This window comes from Arachis ipaensis, chromosome B6 (genome assembly GCF_059453495.1).
Source record: "Arachis ipaensis isolate K30076 ecotype BB chromosome B6, ASM5945349v1, whole genome shotgun sequence".
Taxonomy (NCBI): Eukaryota; Viridiplantae; Streptophyta; class Magnoliopsida; order Fabales; family Fabaceae; genus Arachis; species Arachis ipaensis.
In genome coordinates this window covers 68,214,971-68,232,892 of record NC_142441.1, presented here as the reverse complement: position 1 = coordinate 68,232,892, position 17,922 = coordinate 68,214,971, and the positions used below count along the sequence as shown (strand labels likewise).

Below are 17,922 nucleotides of genomic sequence, written 5' to 3'. Positions count from 1 at the left end.
TTTAATAGACGGTTATATCGCCCCGAATCAAGTTCAAATCATATTAAAGAGAGGCACTACTCAAGTAAGGCAATTCAAAGTCAGGGACAACTCTGCATAAGAATAAATCAAAACTCGTTTAAAAAGGTTTAAAACAAAACTCCAATAATATACTTGAAGTCACAACTTTATAAGGATGTTCAATAATATTAAGATGCGCTAAAAAGGAAACTAATTCATTTTAGGAAAGGAACTTAAATCAAAGGATTTCAATTACAATTCATATAGCATGTCACTCATAGAAACGAAAAGCTTAAAAAGGAACTCAGCAACTTAAAAAGTTGATCCAAAACTTAAATTTCTTTAAAAGAATTCAAAACTTCGTCAAAATGGTCCAAAACAAAATTTTGAGAGTATACTTAGAATAACCACCTCGCAAAAATCATTTAAGAAAATTACGATGCGCTTAAAAGGAAATCAGCTCATGGAAGAAAGAATCTTTAAATCAAGGGAATTTGAGCAAGAACTCACTAGGCATGGATTATCAAACGAGTTTTCAATTGGTCCAAAGGAATACAAAACGCGTCAGGAAAAACAACTTAATCAATAGAAAATTCTCAAGAAAGAATCTTTAACTAAAGAAAGACAAATAAAAGGACAAATGGCGCATTAGATGGAAACAAATTAAAGTCGACTCGGATGAGAACAAGATTCACAAGAAATGGAAAACTAAGACTAATAGTGACGTTAAAAGAAATAAAAGAGTAGTTAAAAACAGAACTAAATATGACATTCACAGAAATAAAAAGTTTAAGAAAGAAATTGATCCATTCATGAGAATAAAGACATGAGTCCAACATTGTTTTTTGTAAGAACAACAATTGCATAAATAATATAGTATGTTAAACCAAATTCGAATAAAAAAAATAAATTAGGTGAAGCTTACCAAACAAAACCAACTGGAAAGAGACAAAAACCTTTCTTTGAAAAATATCTAAATATATAGTCAAATCAGGATATTCGTAAAAACTGTAATAAAATTGTTAGAAAATCAAATTATATTTAAAGTATATATACATTTCTATAAATCAATGAAGGAACAGGCGAGGTATTGGAAACAACTAGTTTTAAACTGTATAAGAAACTTTCAACGTTTATATAAAGAAGTACATATCAAATTAAAAGCGGTTGTATATTTCAAATTAAAAACGGTTTTGTTAAGATTTAAAGAATGACTGTAATTATTATCAAATAAGAGGAAAACTAAATTACAATTTATTTACAAAGGACTCGAAATATGAACTTAAAAAGGAGTCCTGCATCAAAATAGATTCAAATGTATATATAAAAAAATACATAATTTAAAAAGAAGTGCCTAAATAAAGAAGGTAAATACACCAAGAGTTTTAAACAGGCATATGCAGTTAGGATCAAACAAAAGCGTACGTGAACGAGAGAGTAGGATTGAAAGATAATCTGTTCATTTTCCAAGAAAAGTATCGCAGACAAGAACTTTAGAGCATACCAAGCAGGAATAAGATACGTGATATTCGCAGAGTTCAAGACACCTAACCGAGTAACCTCAAGAATTAACTCCTAACGTTCCCAAAACCCGCGATTCGCATTACCTATAACTCGCATATTGTCTATCATAACCCATTAGTACTTACATATACATAATTCACTAGTGTTAAGCTGGCCAAACTTAATACCAGGAATTATGCAATGCAAGATTAATGGTATTTATCAATAGACCGTCATGTACTTAAAGGTCTATTCTCGTTATCCAAACAAGACCTACTACATGACTGACTCTCAGAGTATGCAATTGAAGCATAATCAGTCTATTCCTCAGGCTCTACAGGAAAGACCGCTCTGATACCATAATGTAACACCTTCACTATTAGAAGTCACGCTTCCGGCTGCGCTACTCTGATAGCAAGAAGTATTACGACTACTTTAAATATTAGATATTAAAATAGGAGCATGTGACTCAACGCCGTATCGCTGATTTCTTCGAAAATCGAAAACTATTTTATCTTAAAAAAAATACAAGCAGGCATAGATTCATATACAAGACTCCTTACATAATATCTCATAATATAATAAACATATAAAACATACAACTCCTATCCCTCTTACAAATTTGTAATAACAAAGACGAGGGAAAACAAAATAATCTAATTAATACAACAACATATAACCCAAACGCGGTATAACTTCTCTTAATGCTTCTTCATCCGGTTCCTGAAAAGGTAAAGCTGTAGGGGGGTGAGAACCTAACCACACGGTCTCACCATGAAATTTCAAAGTTGTCATAAGAAGATATTTAATAAGAAAACTGTTTTCAAGCTCAGTGATTATCATTGCCTTATGAATCGTTTAAAAAAAAGTAGGTAATCGTTCAAAACCTTTTCAAAGAAACGTTTAATCTATCAAAAATCCAAAATCTTTCCTTTCTTATAAGAAAAATCTCAATCAGAAACCAACCACGCAATCAAACAATACAATCAATAATTTAGCACCAAAGTTTATTCTCAAATGTAGCACGCCAAGACAAACACATGCAAGGCAGACAAGGAAAGCACAAGTAGGTAGCAGTTACAGCAAATAGTTCAAGTAGCAGTTAAGAACAGTTTAGCAATTAGGCAAACCAAAACAAGTTCAAACCCAAGCAAAGCATACAAATGCATATGATGCATGCCTGTCCTATGGCTGATGAGGCTCATCTGTCGGTTATCCAGCCAACCCGACAAGTCTGAATTGTCCTTAGACTGTCCCCCGACGTGCATCCCCAAGAGTCTATGCATAGTTTTTCCCAAATAATCAATATTGCTCAATGGGGGTAACATTCCCGGGAATTTATATAGTGCCCGGTCACACTTACGTCGTAGGGTCAACAGAGTATCGAGTTTTCAACCTGGTACACGTGGTGGCAAGCCACGGCACTTAATCCAGGGAACCTCGTATCTCAGATATTTCAAATTCATAAGCCACATAAATAATTCATTCATCATTCATCAATATCTAAGCCATTCTCAATCTCATCATCATTCGTCAATCCATATCCCATTTCCAAATTCATTCAAAAATCATATTTCAAATCAATCCTCATCATCCTTCTTTCTGTTAATCAACAATCTCAATTCAAAACATAATTCTTTCTTTTTTAAATAAATCAATCCGAAACAAATAACGTTTAAGAACTAAATCTTTTTAAACAATTACTTCAAACAAAACTTCCAATTTTATAAAATTTCGGCAGCATCTCCTCTAAAATTCGGATTCTGCCACCCTGTTCGGGTCCCAACCAAACCAAACCAAACACCTGTTAATCAGTCAAATCACTTCCAACAACCATTATCACAACAATAGTACTCAACCCAAAGAAATTACAAAATCCAGAATTCAGTCAACCAATCCTATAAATCACAATTAAAACCGACTTCAACCAACAGCATCAATCAATAGTTAAGAATTCTCGGTCTTCTCAAATAGTTTCAAACCAAACCATTCTTTCAAACACTTTTTGAATCATTTCCAAAATAGCAAATCATTCTCAATAAATAACCCGTTTTCAAATATCAAGTCTTTTCCAAGTTTATTTTAAAATCAAATTCCAATATCAAATCGGGTTTAATATCAAATCAAACTAATGATCTCATTCAACTAAAACAACTCAATTCAATTCATAAGACTCACGAAATCACAAAAATGTATTTTACGCGCTAATATCGATTTATAACAACCCTGTAATATAAAATAGATTTAAGAAAAACCCCTACCTCAACTAGCTGAATTCACACAGGTTAAACATAGTAACTCCCTTCCCTTTCTGTTTTATGGCAGCAGCAATGATTCCAATGTGACTGAACCGGTGGGGAGCAGCACCCATTTTAATTTTTCAAACAATCCTTAGCAGAATTAAAACAGAGACATACGCGGTCATAATTAAAAGATCATAGCAGAGGAATAAAATGGCAGCAAAGCAAGGATAGAGGAGTTACATATTCAGTGGAAAAGGGCAGTTCTAATTCGAAGACAAGAACAGAGGAGGCTGTGGTGAATCCTTCTGGTGGCAGCTTGGACGGCGGCAGAGAAACTCTGTGGTGACCGTATAACCTGGCACAGACAACCTCAGCGACAATTCTCACGGTAAAGGTAAACTTAACGAATAAAGAAGCTGAAGCAGGGTTAGGGCTTACCAACAGACACAGGCTTGGAAGGCGGTTTCCGCCGTCGACAGCGGCGGCGAGGAGCTCCGGCAACACAGCAGCCGCGCGGGCAGGACAACGGCGAGCCCAGCAACGCGGCGGCGACGGCAGCTCCGCGACAGTTTCCCTCGCGCGTTCTCTCTTCACGCTTCCAGTGGCGGTGGCAACGACAGGTTCAGCGGCGGAGACCCGACGAAGCTGGCGGCGACGGGCTTCCCCTCGGTGACAGCAGCAAGTTCGATAGTGATGCGGACTCCAATGACAACGACGAACCCAGCTTCGACGGCGGCAGCTTCCTCGCGAGCTCCCTCTCTCTCTCTCCTCGCGTTCGCCTCTTTCTCTCTCCTCCCTTGGTGACGACAACAGCGACTGGCGGTGGGCTGGAGACGGCTGGGTGGTGACGCAACGGGGTATGAACGGCGGCGAGCCCAAGGCCGGTGATGGCGATGTAGCTCCTCCCTCTACCCTTCTCCCTCACCGATCTCTCCTCCCCTCTGCTCTCCTGTTCTCTCTTTCCCCCTTTCTTTCTTTCTTTCTTTTTTTTCATTTCTTTCTTGGTTAGTAGCTGAGGTTAGGCTTGGCTGAAGGGTTTGGGGGGTGTGACGGTGGTGACTAAGGGTTAGGGTGATATTTTGGGGATTTAGGGTTTTGGTAAAAATTAGGTATAAAGATAATTTGGTAATTTTAATAAAATTAGAGCATAAGATATTAATATTGAAAAACTAATTTAATCTCTAAAGTTACTTTAAAATATTATTTGTAGTATAAAAAATACTAATTGATTTTCAATAAATTACTCTAATTGAAAATTCATGATAGTATAATTAATTTCTCTTTATCTTTAACTTAAAGTATTAAATGATATAAATTAAATTATCTAAAATCAAATCTTATAAAATTCTTATTATTTCATAACCACTAATTTTATAATTTAAATATAGAAAATAATCAATAATTATAAAATTAGACAAAATTCTAATTTAAATAGCCAAACCTCATTATTTTTAAATTTCTAGAACTTTAAATCATAGATAGGAAAATAATCCTTAGGAATAGAGTTTAGACAAAAACCTTAATTTATTTTAAATCCAATTAATTGCCTTTAATTATTTTTTAATAAAAATAATTTCTGAAATTAAAACTATAAATAAATATATATAATTTGAGATTAGTTCAAAATAGGACTTTTCAAAAGTCTAGGGTCTTACATCCTACCCACCTTATAAAAATTTTCGTCCTCGAAAATTGATACAAAATGAAAGAGATTTTCATATTACTTCACTCTTGAACTTATTTAAAGAAATGGAAACAAGTCCTCAATATATATATACAAATAGTTTCAAATACCAGGATTTTCATATGACATAAAAATATAAAGGATATAAGTATGATGTGAAACAGAAGTTACCAGATAGGCTTGATGCACAAGATGATATGTTTCAAACATGTGATGGTAGAGCAATGCGGCAAAAGGTTATAACACAAGCTGGGGTTAAAATGATGTGCTTAACGTTTACATACTGATCTTATATCAACTTTAGAGATTCAATTATTCAAACTTCAACATAATTTATCTCCACCATTCTTAACCGTACTTCATTGAGCAACTCATCCGAAGGTTTTCAACATTGTTAAACACTTTGCAATCCTTACTACTGGTTATAAGTCCCACATCAACAAAACTCTTTCACGTAAAACAAGGTTTCACAACTCCCTGTGATGTCGTACACTTATGAGTTTCACCTTTTGCATTCACCAAACGTGTCCTAAAGAACTAATGTGTCGTTTACTAAGTCTAATGGTCACACAAAATGCCAAAACTAATCTCGAGTATACTCAGAAGAATAGTAGACCATAGAAAAGGAAGAAAAACGACAAGGACCGTGTTTGTGAGAATTTTGAAAGAATTGCTGAAATAAAGAGTGCTGGAAAGAGAGTCAACTAATATCTTTAAGGATAACTCTTGAATCGAAGGAATTTGATAAGACCAATAAGATGAAAAACAATGCAGTATTTTGAAACGAATTCAAGTTGAGACAAGTAAATATGAGGTTTGCAGAATAAGTATATCCAAACCAAAGACAAAGTTTATAGAACTCAAGAGTATGGTTAAAAATATTTTCAAATGCATTGTTCGTAAAGAATGGAAACTTAAGGGGAAATCATTTCATGTTCTAAAGAGAAAATGGGTAACAAACATCCTTCAAAAGAGTAATAAAAATGTAAATGTGGCATTATTTCAATATAAATTCAAGTGGAAATAGATTACACAAACTTTGTAAATGGAAAGATTAATTTGGCTAAGAGCTAAACTGTATTTTCTCTTCTTCTTCAAGCATGTATGAAAACCACAATCTTGTTGGAAGAAAACTTAACATAAAGTTTTACTAATAAAAGAAAAGATAATGCATTACAGTTGAACAGGTTTAAATCACATACAGAGATTTTCAGAGTATATGGTAAAGGAGTGTAGGCTGAATTGAAAGTGATTTTATTAAAACTTTAATAGACGGTTATATCGCCCCGAATCAAGTTCAAATCATATTAAAGAGAGGCACTACTCAAGTAAGGCAATTCAAAGTCAGGGACAACTCTGCATAAGAATAAATCAAAACTCGTTTAAAAAGGTTTAAAACAAAACTCCAATAATATACTTGAAGTCACAACTTTATAAGGATGTTCAATAATATTAAGATGTGCTAAAAAGGAAACTAATTCATTTTAGGAAAGGAACTTAAATCAAAGGATTTCAATTACAATTCATATAGCATGTCACTCATAGAAACGAAAAGCTTAAAAAGGAACTCAGCAACTTAAAAAGTTGATCCAAAACTTAAATTTCTTTAAAAGAATTCAAAACTTCGTCAAAATGGTCCAAAACAAAATTTTGAGAGTATACTTAGAATAACCACCTCGCAAAAATCATTTAAGAAAATTACGATGCGCTTAAAAGGAAATCAGCTCATGGAAGAAAGAATCTTTAAATCAAGGGAATTTGAGCAAGAACTCACTAGGCATGGATTATCAAACGAGTTTTCAATTGGTCCAAAGGAATACAAAACGCGTCAGGAAAAACAACTTAATCAATAGAAAATTCTCAAGAAAGAATCTTTAACTAAAGAAAGACAAATAAAAGGACAAATGGCGCATTAGATGGAAACAAATTAAAGTCGACTCGGATGAGAACAAGATTCACAAGAAATGGAAAACTAAGACTAATGGTGACGTTAAAAGAAATAAAAGAGTAGTTAAAAACAGAACTAAATATGACATTCACAGAAATAAAAAGTTTAAGAAAGAAATTGATCCATTCATGAGAATAAAGACATGAGTCCAACATTGTTTTTTGTAAGAACAACAATTGCATAAATAATATAGTATGTTAAACCAAATTCGAATAAAAAAAATAAATTAGGTGAAGCTTACCAAACAAAACCAACTGGAAAGAGACAAAAACCTTTCTTTGAAAAATATCTAAATATATAGTCAAATCAGGATATTCGTAAAAACTGTAATAAAATTGTTAGAAAATCAAATTATATTTAAAGTATATATACATTTCTATAAATCAATGAAGGAACAGGCGAGGTATTGGAAACAACTAGTTTTAAACTGTATAAGAAACTTTCAACGTTTATATAAAGAAGTACATATCAAATTAAAAGCGGTTGTATATTTCAAATTAAAAACGGTTTTGTTAAGATTTAAAGAATGACTGTAATTATTATCAAATAAGAGGAAAACTAAATTACAATTTATTTACAAAGGACTCGAAATATGAACTTAAAAAGGAGTCCTGCATCAAAATAGATTCAAATGTATATATAAAAAAATACATAATTTAAAAAGAAGTGCCTAAATAAAGAAGGTAAATACACCAAGAGTTTTAAACAGGCATATGCAGTTAGGATCAAACAAAAGCGTACGTGAACGAGAGAGTAGGATTGAAAGATAATCTGTTCATTTTCCAAGAAAAGTATCGCAGACAAGAACTTTAGAGCATACCAAGCAGGAATAAGATACGTGATATTCGCAGAGTTCAAGACACCTAACCGAGTAACCTCAAGAATTAACTCCTAACGTTCCCAAAACCCGCGATTCGCATTACCTATAACTCGCATATTGTCTATCATAACCCATTAGTACTTACATATACATAATTCACTAGTGTTAAGCTGGCCAAACTTAATACCAGGAATTATGCAATGCAAGATTAATGGTATTTATCAATAGACCGTCATGTACTTAAAGGTCTATTCTCGTTATCCAAACAAGACCTACTACATGACTGACTCTCAGAGTATGCAATTGAAGCATAATCAGTCTATTCCTCAGGCTCTACAGGAAAGACCGCTCTGATACCATAATGTAACACCTTCACTATTAGAAGTCACGCTTCCGGCTGCGCTACTCTGATAGCAAGAAGTATTACGACTACTTTAAATATTAGATATTAAAATAGGAGCATGTGACTCAACGCCGTATCGCTGATTTCTTCGAAAATCGAAAACTATTTTATCTTAAAAAAAATACAAGCAGGCATAGATTCATATACAAGACTCCTTACATAATATCTCATAATATAATAAACATATAAAACATACAACTCCTATCCCTCTTACAAATTTGTAATAACAAAGACGAGGGAAAACAAAATAATCTAATTAATACAACAACATATAACCCAAACGCGGTATAACTTCTCTTAATGCTTCTTCATCCGGTTCCTGAAAAGGTAAAGCTGTAGGGGGGTGAGAACCTAACCACACGGTCTCACCATGAAATTTCAAAGTTGTCATAAGAAGATATTTAATAAGAAAACTGTTTTCAAGCTCAGTGATTATCATTGCCTTATGAATCGTTTAAAAAAAAGTAGGTAATCGTTCAAAACCTTTTCAAAGAAACGTTTAATCTATCAAAAATCCAAAATCTTTCCTTTCTTATAAGAAAAATCTCAATCAGAAACCAACCACGCAATCAAACAATACAATCAATAATTTAGCACCAAAGTTTATTCTCAAATGTAGCACGCCAAGACAAACACATGCAAGGCAGACAAGGAAAGCACAAGTAGGTAGCAGTTACAGCAAATAGTTCAAGTAGCAGTTAAGAACAGTTTAGCAATTAGGCAAACCAAAACAAGTTCAAACCCAAGCAAAGCATACAAATGCATATGATGCATGCCTGTCCTATGGCTGATGAGGCTCATCTGTCGGTTATCCAGCCAACCCGACAAGTCTGAATTGTCCTTAGACTGTCCCCCGACGTGCATCCCCAAGAGTCTATGCATAGTTTTTCCCAAATAATCAATATTGCTCAATGGGGGTAACATTCCCGGGAATTTATATAGTGCCCGGTCACACTTACGTCGTAGGGTCAACAGAGTATCGAGTTTTCAACCTGGTACACGTGGTGGCAAGCCACGGCACTTAATCCAGGGAACCTCGTATCTCAGATATTTCAAATTCATAAGCCACATAAATAATTCATTCATCATTCATCAATATCTAAGCCATTCTCAATCTCATCATCATTCGTCAATCCATATCCCATTTCCAAATTCATTCAAAAATCATATTTCAAATCAATCCTCATCATCCTTCTTTCTGTTAATCAACAATCTCAATTCAAAACATAATTCTTTCTTTTTTAAATAAATCAATCCGAAACAAATAACGTTTAAGAACTAAATCTTTTTAAACAATTACTTCAAACAAAACTTCCAATTTTATAAAATTTCGGCAGCATCTCCTCTAAAATTCGGATTCTGCCACCCTGTTCGGGTCCCAACCAAACCAAACCAAACACCTGTTAATCAGTCAAATCACTTCCAACAACCATTATCACAACAATAGTACTCAACCCAAAGAAATTACAAAATCCAGAATTCAGTCAACCAATCCTATAAATCATAATTAAAACCGACTTCAACCAACAGCATCAATCAATAGTTAAGAATTCTCGGTCTTCTCAAATAGTTTCAAACCAAACCATTCTTTCAAACACTTTTTGAATCATTTCCAAAATAGCAAATCATTCTCAATAAATAACCCGTTTTCAAATATCAAGTCTTTTCCAAGTTTATTTTAAAATCAAATTCCAATATCAAATCGGGTTTAATATCAAATCAAACTAATGATCTCATTCAACTAAAACAACTCAATTCAATTCATAAGACTCACGAAATCACAAAAATGTATTTTACGCGCTAATATCGATTTATAACAACCCTGTAATATAAAATAGATTTAAGAAAAACCCCTACCTCAACTAGCTGAATTCACACAGGTTAAACATAGTAACTCCCTTCCCTTTCTGTTTTATGGCAGCAGCAGTGATTCCAATGTGACTGAACCGGTGGGGAGCAGCACCCATTTTAATTTTTCAAACAATCCTTAGCAGAATTAAAACAGAGACATACGCGGTCATAATTAAAAGATCATAGCAGAGGAATAAAATGGCAGCAAAGCAAGGATAGAGGAGTTACATATTCAGTGGAAAAGGGCAGTTCTAATTCGAAGACAAGAACAGAGGAGGCTGTGGTGAATCCTTTTGGTGGCAACTTGGACGGCGGCAGAGAAACTCTGTGGTGACCGTATAACCTGGCACAGACAACCTCAGCGACAATTCTCACGGTAAAGGTAAACTTAACGAATAAAGAAGCTGAAGCAGGGTTAGGGCTTACCAACAGACACAGGCTTGGAAGGCGGTTTCCGCCGTCGACAGCGGCGGCGAGGAGCTCCGGCAACGCAGCAGCCGCGCGGGCAGGACAATGGCGAGCCCAGCAACGCGGCGGCGACGGCAGCTCCGCGACAGTTTCCCTCGCGCGTTCTCTCTTCGCGCTTCCAGTGGCGGTGGCAACGACAGGTTCAGCGGCGGAGACCCGACGAAGCTGGCGGCGACGGGCTTCCCCTCGGTGACAGCAGCAAGTTCGATAGTGATGCGGACTCCAACGACAACGACGAACCCAGCTTCGACGGCGGCAGCTTCCTCGCGAGCTCCCTCTCTCTCTCTCCTCGCGTTCGCCTCTTTCTCTCTCCTCCCTTGGTGACGACAACAGCGACTGGCGGTGGGCTGGAGACGGCTGGGTGGTGACGCAACGGGGTATGAACGGCGGCGAGCCCAAGGCCGGTGATGGCGATGTAGCTCCTCCCTCTACCCTTCTCCCTCACCGATCTCTCCTCCCCTCTGCTCTCCCGTTCTCTCTTTCCCCCTTTCTTTCTTTCTTTCTTTTTTTTCATTTCTTTCTTGGTTAGTAGCTGAGGTTAGGCTTGGCTGAAGGGTTTGGGGGGTGTGACGGTGGTGACTAAGGGTTAGGGTGATATTTTGGGGATTTAGGGTTTTGGTAAAAATTAGGTATAAAGATAATTTGGTAATTTTAATAAAATTAGAGCATAAGATATTAATATTGAAAAACTAATTTAATCTCTAAAGTTACTTTAAAATATTATTTGTAGTATAAAAAATACTAATTGATTTTCAATAAATTACTCTAATTGAAAATTCATGATAGTATAATTAATTTCTCTTTATCTTTAACTTAAAGTATTAAATGATATAAATTAAATTATCTAAAATCAAATCTTATAAAATTCTTATTATTTCATAACCACTAATTTTATAATTTAAATATAGAAAATAATCAATAATTATAAAATTAGACAAAATTCTAATTTAAATAGCCAAACCTCATTATTTTTAAATTTCTAGAACTTTAAATCATAGATAGGAAAATAATCCTTAGGAATAGAGTTTAGACAAAAACCTTAATTTATTTTAAATCCAATTAATTGCCTTTAATTATTTTTTAATAAAAATAATTTCTGAAATTAAAACTATAAATAAATATATATAATTTGAGATTAGTTCAAAATAGGACTTTTCAAAAGTCTTGGGTCTTACAAAATCAGCTCGTCAAACTAAATTTAACCGCATCACCTCGAATTTTGCGAATTCTAATGTATAGAGCTTAAGAAATCCGTTGTTAAAAATCTGGGTTGTTACAATGCACATCTTTACTTTCTATAGTTCCCGTTCTGTAATGATTGAGATAAAATTTTCACATAACACAAGAATCTTTATTGATTCAAATCAAATTTTCACCTGACACAAGAAAAAAATCTGATTTCCTCCAAAACCCTATCATAGTTCATCGCTGACATAACTAGCAGGAGCATTATCTGACGAGCGCAACATTACCAATGAATCTCCTATCGCACAGTCATCAACGAATGTTCTTGATAATGATCTCATTGAGCATCCCCCGCCTGGAGCCGAATGTCAAAATCACAGTCTTACTCACAGACAGGGTAACAGTTGTTGGGAGTAATGTTAGGGTATGGAGAAGACGCATACTCAATCTGGGTAGCACAGTTACTGCCGCTTAAAAATGGTCCAGTTCAAAATGTCGCAGTTTGGTCCCAAAGCGTGGACTGGTCGAGAAGCGGCTCTTAAAGGGCTCATGAATCTAATTGAGAATGAAAACCTTCAATTGCTCCAAAATATTAGGGTAATATTATAAAAGGTACTTATTAATTTCTAGCCACAGTTGATCACTTTCATCATGCTGTCAATAGAATTGTTTGTGTTTGATCAAGTAAAGTTGTTTTGAACCTAGATTAATCTTTGCTTTCTCCAGTAATTTTGAAAGGCCTTTTCATTTTTTAAGTAAATCTATGAATTTATCACTTGATTTTGAAGACATATATGGATTGTTTTGGTACTTTTTTTTCCAAAATTAGGAGTGAGACTCGAACCCACAACCTCTAGGTGAGTATGGAGAGACTATGCCATTTGAGCTATAGCTTGTTGGTGGATTGTTTTGGTACTTGTCTGAACAAAAAGATGTAGACATATCAAAAGAAATAAAGATGTAGGGATAGAGACATAATATTTTTGTCTTATCTAAGTCTCATTGTCTTTGAATTTCATAAATATGCTTAATTTTGTTCTTATTAATCAGTTAATGTTGGTATATAAGAATCTCAACAACTAATAAATAGTTATTTTTTGGAGTCAATGTGAAGTTACCATTTTAATGATATCAATTCGTTGCTATAATTTACTGTTAATAATTGACTTTTATTTTACTTGCTATGTCATTAGATCACTCAACAAATTGTTTCTTGATAGTTCATGTTTGTTTTTTATTATTGATTTGTCGTTGGAATCAACAATGGAGAACCATTTAATTTTTTTAATTAATAACAATTTTTAAAATTTAATATTTTTATATTAATTCAATTTTTTTAAAGAGGTGAACTAATTTTAGTTGAAAAATATAATTTTTTAATTATTTCATATAATTTAATAAATAAGTATATTTATTATTTATATATGATATTATATTAATAAAGGATAAAGTTGTCCACCTTTAAAACTTTAATTCATTTTATAAACATTTCAAACATTGGAATTCAATTCAATTTTATAATTTTACTAATTCATTCAAAATACTAGAATTTAATTCAATTCCATACTATTAAAAGTTTTCAAGCAGAATGTTACTAATTAGATATTTGATGCGATTAATCTTGATAAGTGCTTGTTCTTGCATGAAGATTAAAATGTAATCTCGTCATTCAGCTTACAAGTTGATTGATGCAGCCTTCAGAATATGCACAAGACTCTCTCTATTGTAGGGTTTGTCTTTCAGGTTACCACATGCTCCAAATCATATAATGACTTTTAGTTTGTATCAAGAGAACAAGTATAGTTTTAGATTAGTGCATCATGTGAATCAATTTTTTTTTGTCTTTTAGGTGATAATTATAGGCCGTTTTCTTGGGATGCTTTGGATGATATTGTAAAGAATGGAGTTGGGGAAAGTAATTTTAAAAATTTGAAAGAAGGCATCACTAAGAAGGAAGCCCTTCAACAAGAAATTCCTATTCCTATTTAATATGCATGCATGCACTTGCAGTTTTCTATATTTTTTAAGCCAGCCTTTTTGTAGTTGCACCTAATAATCTTTTTAGTCAAAGAAAATATAATGTACTTGAATAAAGTTGCTGTCTAAAAAAAAACATGTTTCACATGAATTTCACCTTACAAAATGTATATGTTCCTTGTCTTCATTTTCAAATTTGGTATCTTTTGGGAAAGTAGGTGGTAATAACAAAAATTCTTAAGTTCTATTTTGTTTCTTTAATAAATGTTTAAAGTCTTAAAGATTAAAGCTATACACAATGAGTCCCATTATAGGGTAATATATGTCCATTATAGCTATTCAAAGCTCAAAAAGTTTCTAATACTGCAAAGTGGACCGTCACTTGTAAAGTATTACAAGTCCAAATCCATAATTCAAGAGGGTAAGCTATTAAGATAAGTCACTAATGCAGGACAACCTTCATGATTCTCTCCTGCACAAATTTAATATCCAACCTGTAGAAATCACCTTGTTTTAATCTATAATAACTGTAGAATAGCTTCCAATCACCTCCAGCTTCAGTTCTTTCTTTCAATTCTCGTTGGGCATTAACTTGAAGATAAAATTTCTGGTTGGTTTAGTTGGAGGTTTTATAACATGCCACTCACTATTTATGCCTGCTTTAAGCAGTATGGCAAAGAATTTTCGTGACACATATTGTAAGATAGTCAATAATGAGTTAAAAAATAGTAAAAAAATATATTTTTTAAAATATTTTTATTTTTTAACAACTTACAAAATAGCTTGAATATCAGACCTGGTTAAGAACTTAGAATAAGTGCACCAGCCTATTGATCTATTTGTAAAATACATAAAAATATTAGGCTGGTAACAAAGTATTTCACATAGACATATAAATCAAATCACGAAATACCTTTCACAATAATAATCACTTAAATCCTCGACTTCAACTTTCCTTTTTATGTCACTATCTCAAAAAAGTCAGATAGTTAATAGAGTATGTATGTTAGTATATAAATAAAAATTGGTTGATGCTCTTAAATTATAACAATGTGTGTTACATTTTAGGAGTTTGTTTAGTGGTTACTTTATCTTTCTTCGACTCATCATTGCTTGTTCTTATTTGAGCTATTGTAGAGGGGTCTTTATCAGAATACCTTAAACTAAAATACATTATGGATGAGATAAATCTCTGTGAAGGAAAAGACGTCCTTTATATAGTGGTCAGCAGATACTTCTCCTGTCACCTGGTTCCAGTGCTTATCCCACATGATGAGATAAAATATACCCCAACTAACATATCGAAGTTTGACAGTACAATATTTATGGGTGTCATATAACTTATAAACCTTCTTTAGCTCATAAAATGGAATAAACATTTCATTTTCTCTTGTCACCAAAGTGCATCATAAACAGTTGTTACCTATGACCATCACAAATATGAAATTATAATCTTGTTGCTTAAAATTTTCCATTATATGTTTCGTCAATGCTATGTCTTCTTACGATCCATTGATAGAACGTTTAATATTTGTTGCTTAACACATTATAGTAGAATATTATAATTGAATATATCTAAAGAGTAAAAATTATATACTATCATAACTTTATGGTAGAGAGTATCAGATTATACCTACTTGTTGACGTTGAATTGGAAAAAGGGGTTCTTGAACCTTGGCCATGCATACCACAATTCGATAAACCTCCTACAGATAATTTGTTTTTAAATTTAAAACATGAATTAGTTGAATCGAAATTGTGTGTTTTCTAATCTATTCCAAAATGATTGAACTTTACCAATTTGCAATTCTAAAGAAATGTTCAAGTTAGATTGAACGCTGTTGATATTTTAATAATACTGGATCATATGCAATAGTTAAGACTTATCGTACTGAAACTATATTTATGATATCTTAATATTAGGAAATAGATACAGTAAACAAATAAAGACAGACAAACAAATAAACTTGTATACAAAACTTCTTACTAAAATGCATGCCTGCTCATGTCGTCTCTGTTGGCTATTATGGACATCCTTGACTGCTAGATCAGACAAAAATAAGCTTTGGAGTCATGTTGTGGCTTGGCTTAGGCACATGTGTAATAATGGATTATGTGGAAGAATAAAGTCTCAGATCGATATTCTCAGTAGAAAGTAATAAAGTGAAAAGCTTGGTACAATATAAAGTGTACTGAAAAAGATATCTTCAACTAATTTTTTAATTAAAGGTTTGAGGCTTTGTGAAAAAAATATTTACCGGGCCAGATTGTGTGGGTTGTGAAACAAAATGATCATTCATTGTGAAAATAAATAAAATCGGTTCAAAGTCCAAATAAAATTAAAATATATTGGTTACTTTGATTATCCGCGTCTGTTACAAATGAATCAATAGCGTATACAAATTTTTTTTTCTCGAATAATATTACAATGGTGAAATTTTTTACGTTGGAAAACATAAATCCTAAATGATTAAGCCAATATTGTAAACCATAAAATGTAAACCCTAAATCTTACATCATCGACTACAATCTCTTAATGCTCCTAACAAACCATAAATTATAAATACTGAACTCTAAACCAACAAGCTTAAATAGTAACTCTCAAACCCTAACCTCCGCTAAACCTATATGTAAATTTGAATCGTATACCGTAATACTTAAATAGAAAATCACAAACCCAAAACTCTAAACTCTTAACCTCAAATCCCAAAACTCATACCATAAATTGCAAAATCATGAATCCTAAACTGTAAATTCTAAACTCGTCACACTAATTTCATTATTTGTAAAACCGAGAACATAAACTACACAAAAAATCCTAAACTTTAACCCTTAACCATATATTCAAAATCGCAAAGCAGGAAACCTAAATGCTAAAAGAACCTATCAATCAAACCATAAAGACATAAACCTTAAAAAATAAACTATGGACTCAAATACCATAAATCCTAAAGCCTCACCCACCAAATCCAATACTAAACTAACATTCAAATACCACCAATTGAAAACACAAAATTCCTAATCCAAAACACTATAGCCAAGATTCAAAGATTATATTTTGGAACCATATGGAGTAGAATTAAAAATTTTAAATGCAGTAAAACACTTTATATTAAATCATGCAATGGAACACACAATACTAAACGGGTAACACTTTATATTAGTAAATACTATTATTATATTTTAAATATTACTTATCTAATTAGTACAAAAAAATGTACCATAGCCCTTAAATAATAGTATCTAATGATACCTGGAGATTGATAATATCTAATTATAATAACATACATAAAATTATGAACACTCAATTTAAAATTATCATTCAAGGCTTTAAAATCTCTTTTGCTGATACTTGGATTAAAGAGTTTCTGAAATGTTTCATGTGGGGTACACTACAAAAAATTCTGGTTAAAACGGCGGTTTTTTTAGGTATTTACGGCGGTTTGAACCGCCATTATTACCAAGAATGGCGGTTTTAGGAAGCGACGTAATTTTGGGCGCCATTCTAGTTATTACGGTAGTTTTTTGAAAACCGCCATAATTTTCTGGATTAAAACGGCGGTTTTTGGATAGGTTAAAATGGCGGTTCAAACCACCGTTATTTCCAGGATTAAAATGGCGGTTCTTGGATAGGTTAAAACGGCGGTTTGAACCGCCATTATTACCCTGACAGAGTGGCGTTTTGGTTGGTTAAAACGGCGGTTCAAACCGCCGTTATTTCCAGGGTTAAAATGGCGGTTTTTGGATAGGTTAAAACGGCAGTTTGAACCGCCATTATTACCTTGACAGAGTGGCGTTTTGGTTGGTTAAAATGGCATTTTTGAACCGCCGTTTTACCCT

General features: G+C 33.4%; 1 protein-coding gene across 1 annotated transcript; it reads right to left on the bottom strand.

The window, feature by feature from the left end:
* Positions 1 to 1,990: 1,990 nt before the first annotated feature.
* LOC107618134 (uncharacterized) lies at positions 1,991 to 11,434 on the bottom strand. Its single transcript, XM_088490694.1, has 4 exons — positions 11,290 to 11,434; positions 10,887 to 11,105; positions 3,987 to 4,666; positions 1,991 to 3,893 (listed from the first exon to the last, which is right to left on the bottom strand). Exons 1-4 carry the CDS (start codon positions 11,432 to 11,434, stop codon positions 3,876 to 3,878), a joined length of 1,062 nt encoding a protein of 353 aa, XP_088346820.1. The 3' UTR covers positions 1,991 to 3,875.
* Positions 11,435 to 17,922: the final 6,488 nt, after the last annotated feature.

Excerpts from the sequence above, each read along its gene's own strand:
- LOC107618134 (XM_088490694.1), bottom strand. The coding sequence starts at position 11,434 with ATGAAAAAAAAGAAAGAAAGAAAGAAAGGGGGAAAGAGAGAACGGGAG. Across the intron at positions 11,106-11,289 it reads CGCCGTTCATACCCCGTTGC|GGGAAGCCCGTCGCCGCCAG; the intron begins GTCACCACCCAG and ends GCTGTCACCGAG. Across the intron at positions 4,667-10,886 it reads AAACCGCCTTCCAAGCCTGT|GGAGAAGGGTAGAGGGAGGA; the intron begins GTCTGTTGGTAA and ends GAGATCGGTGAG.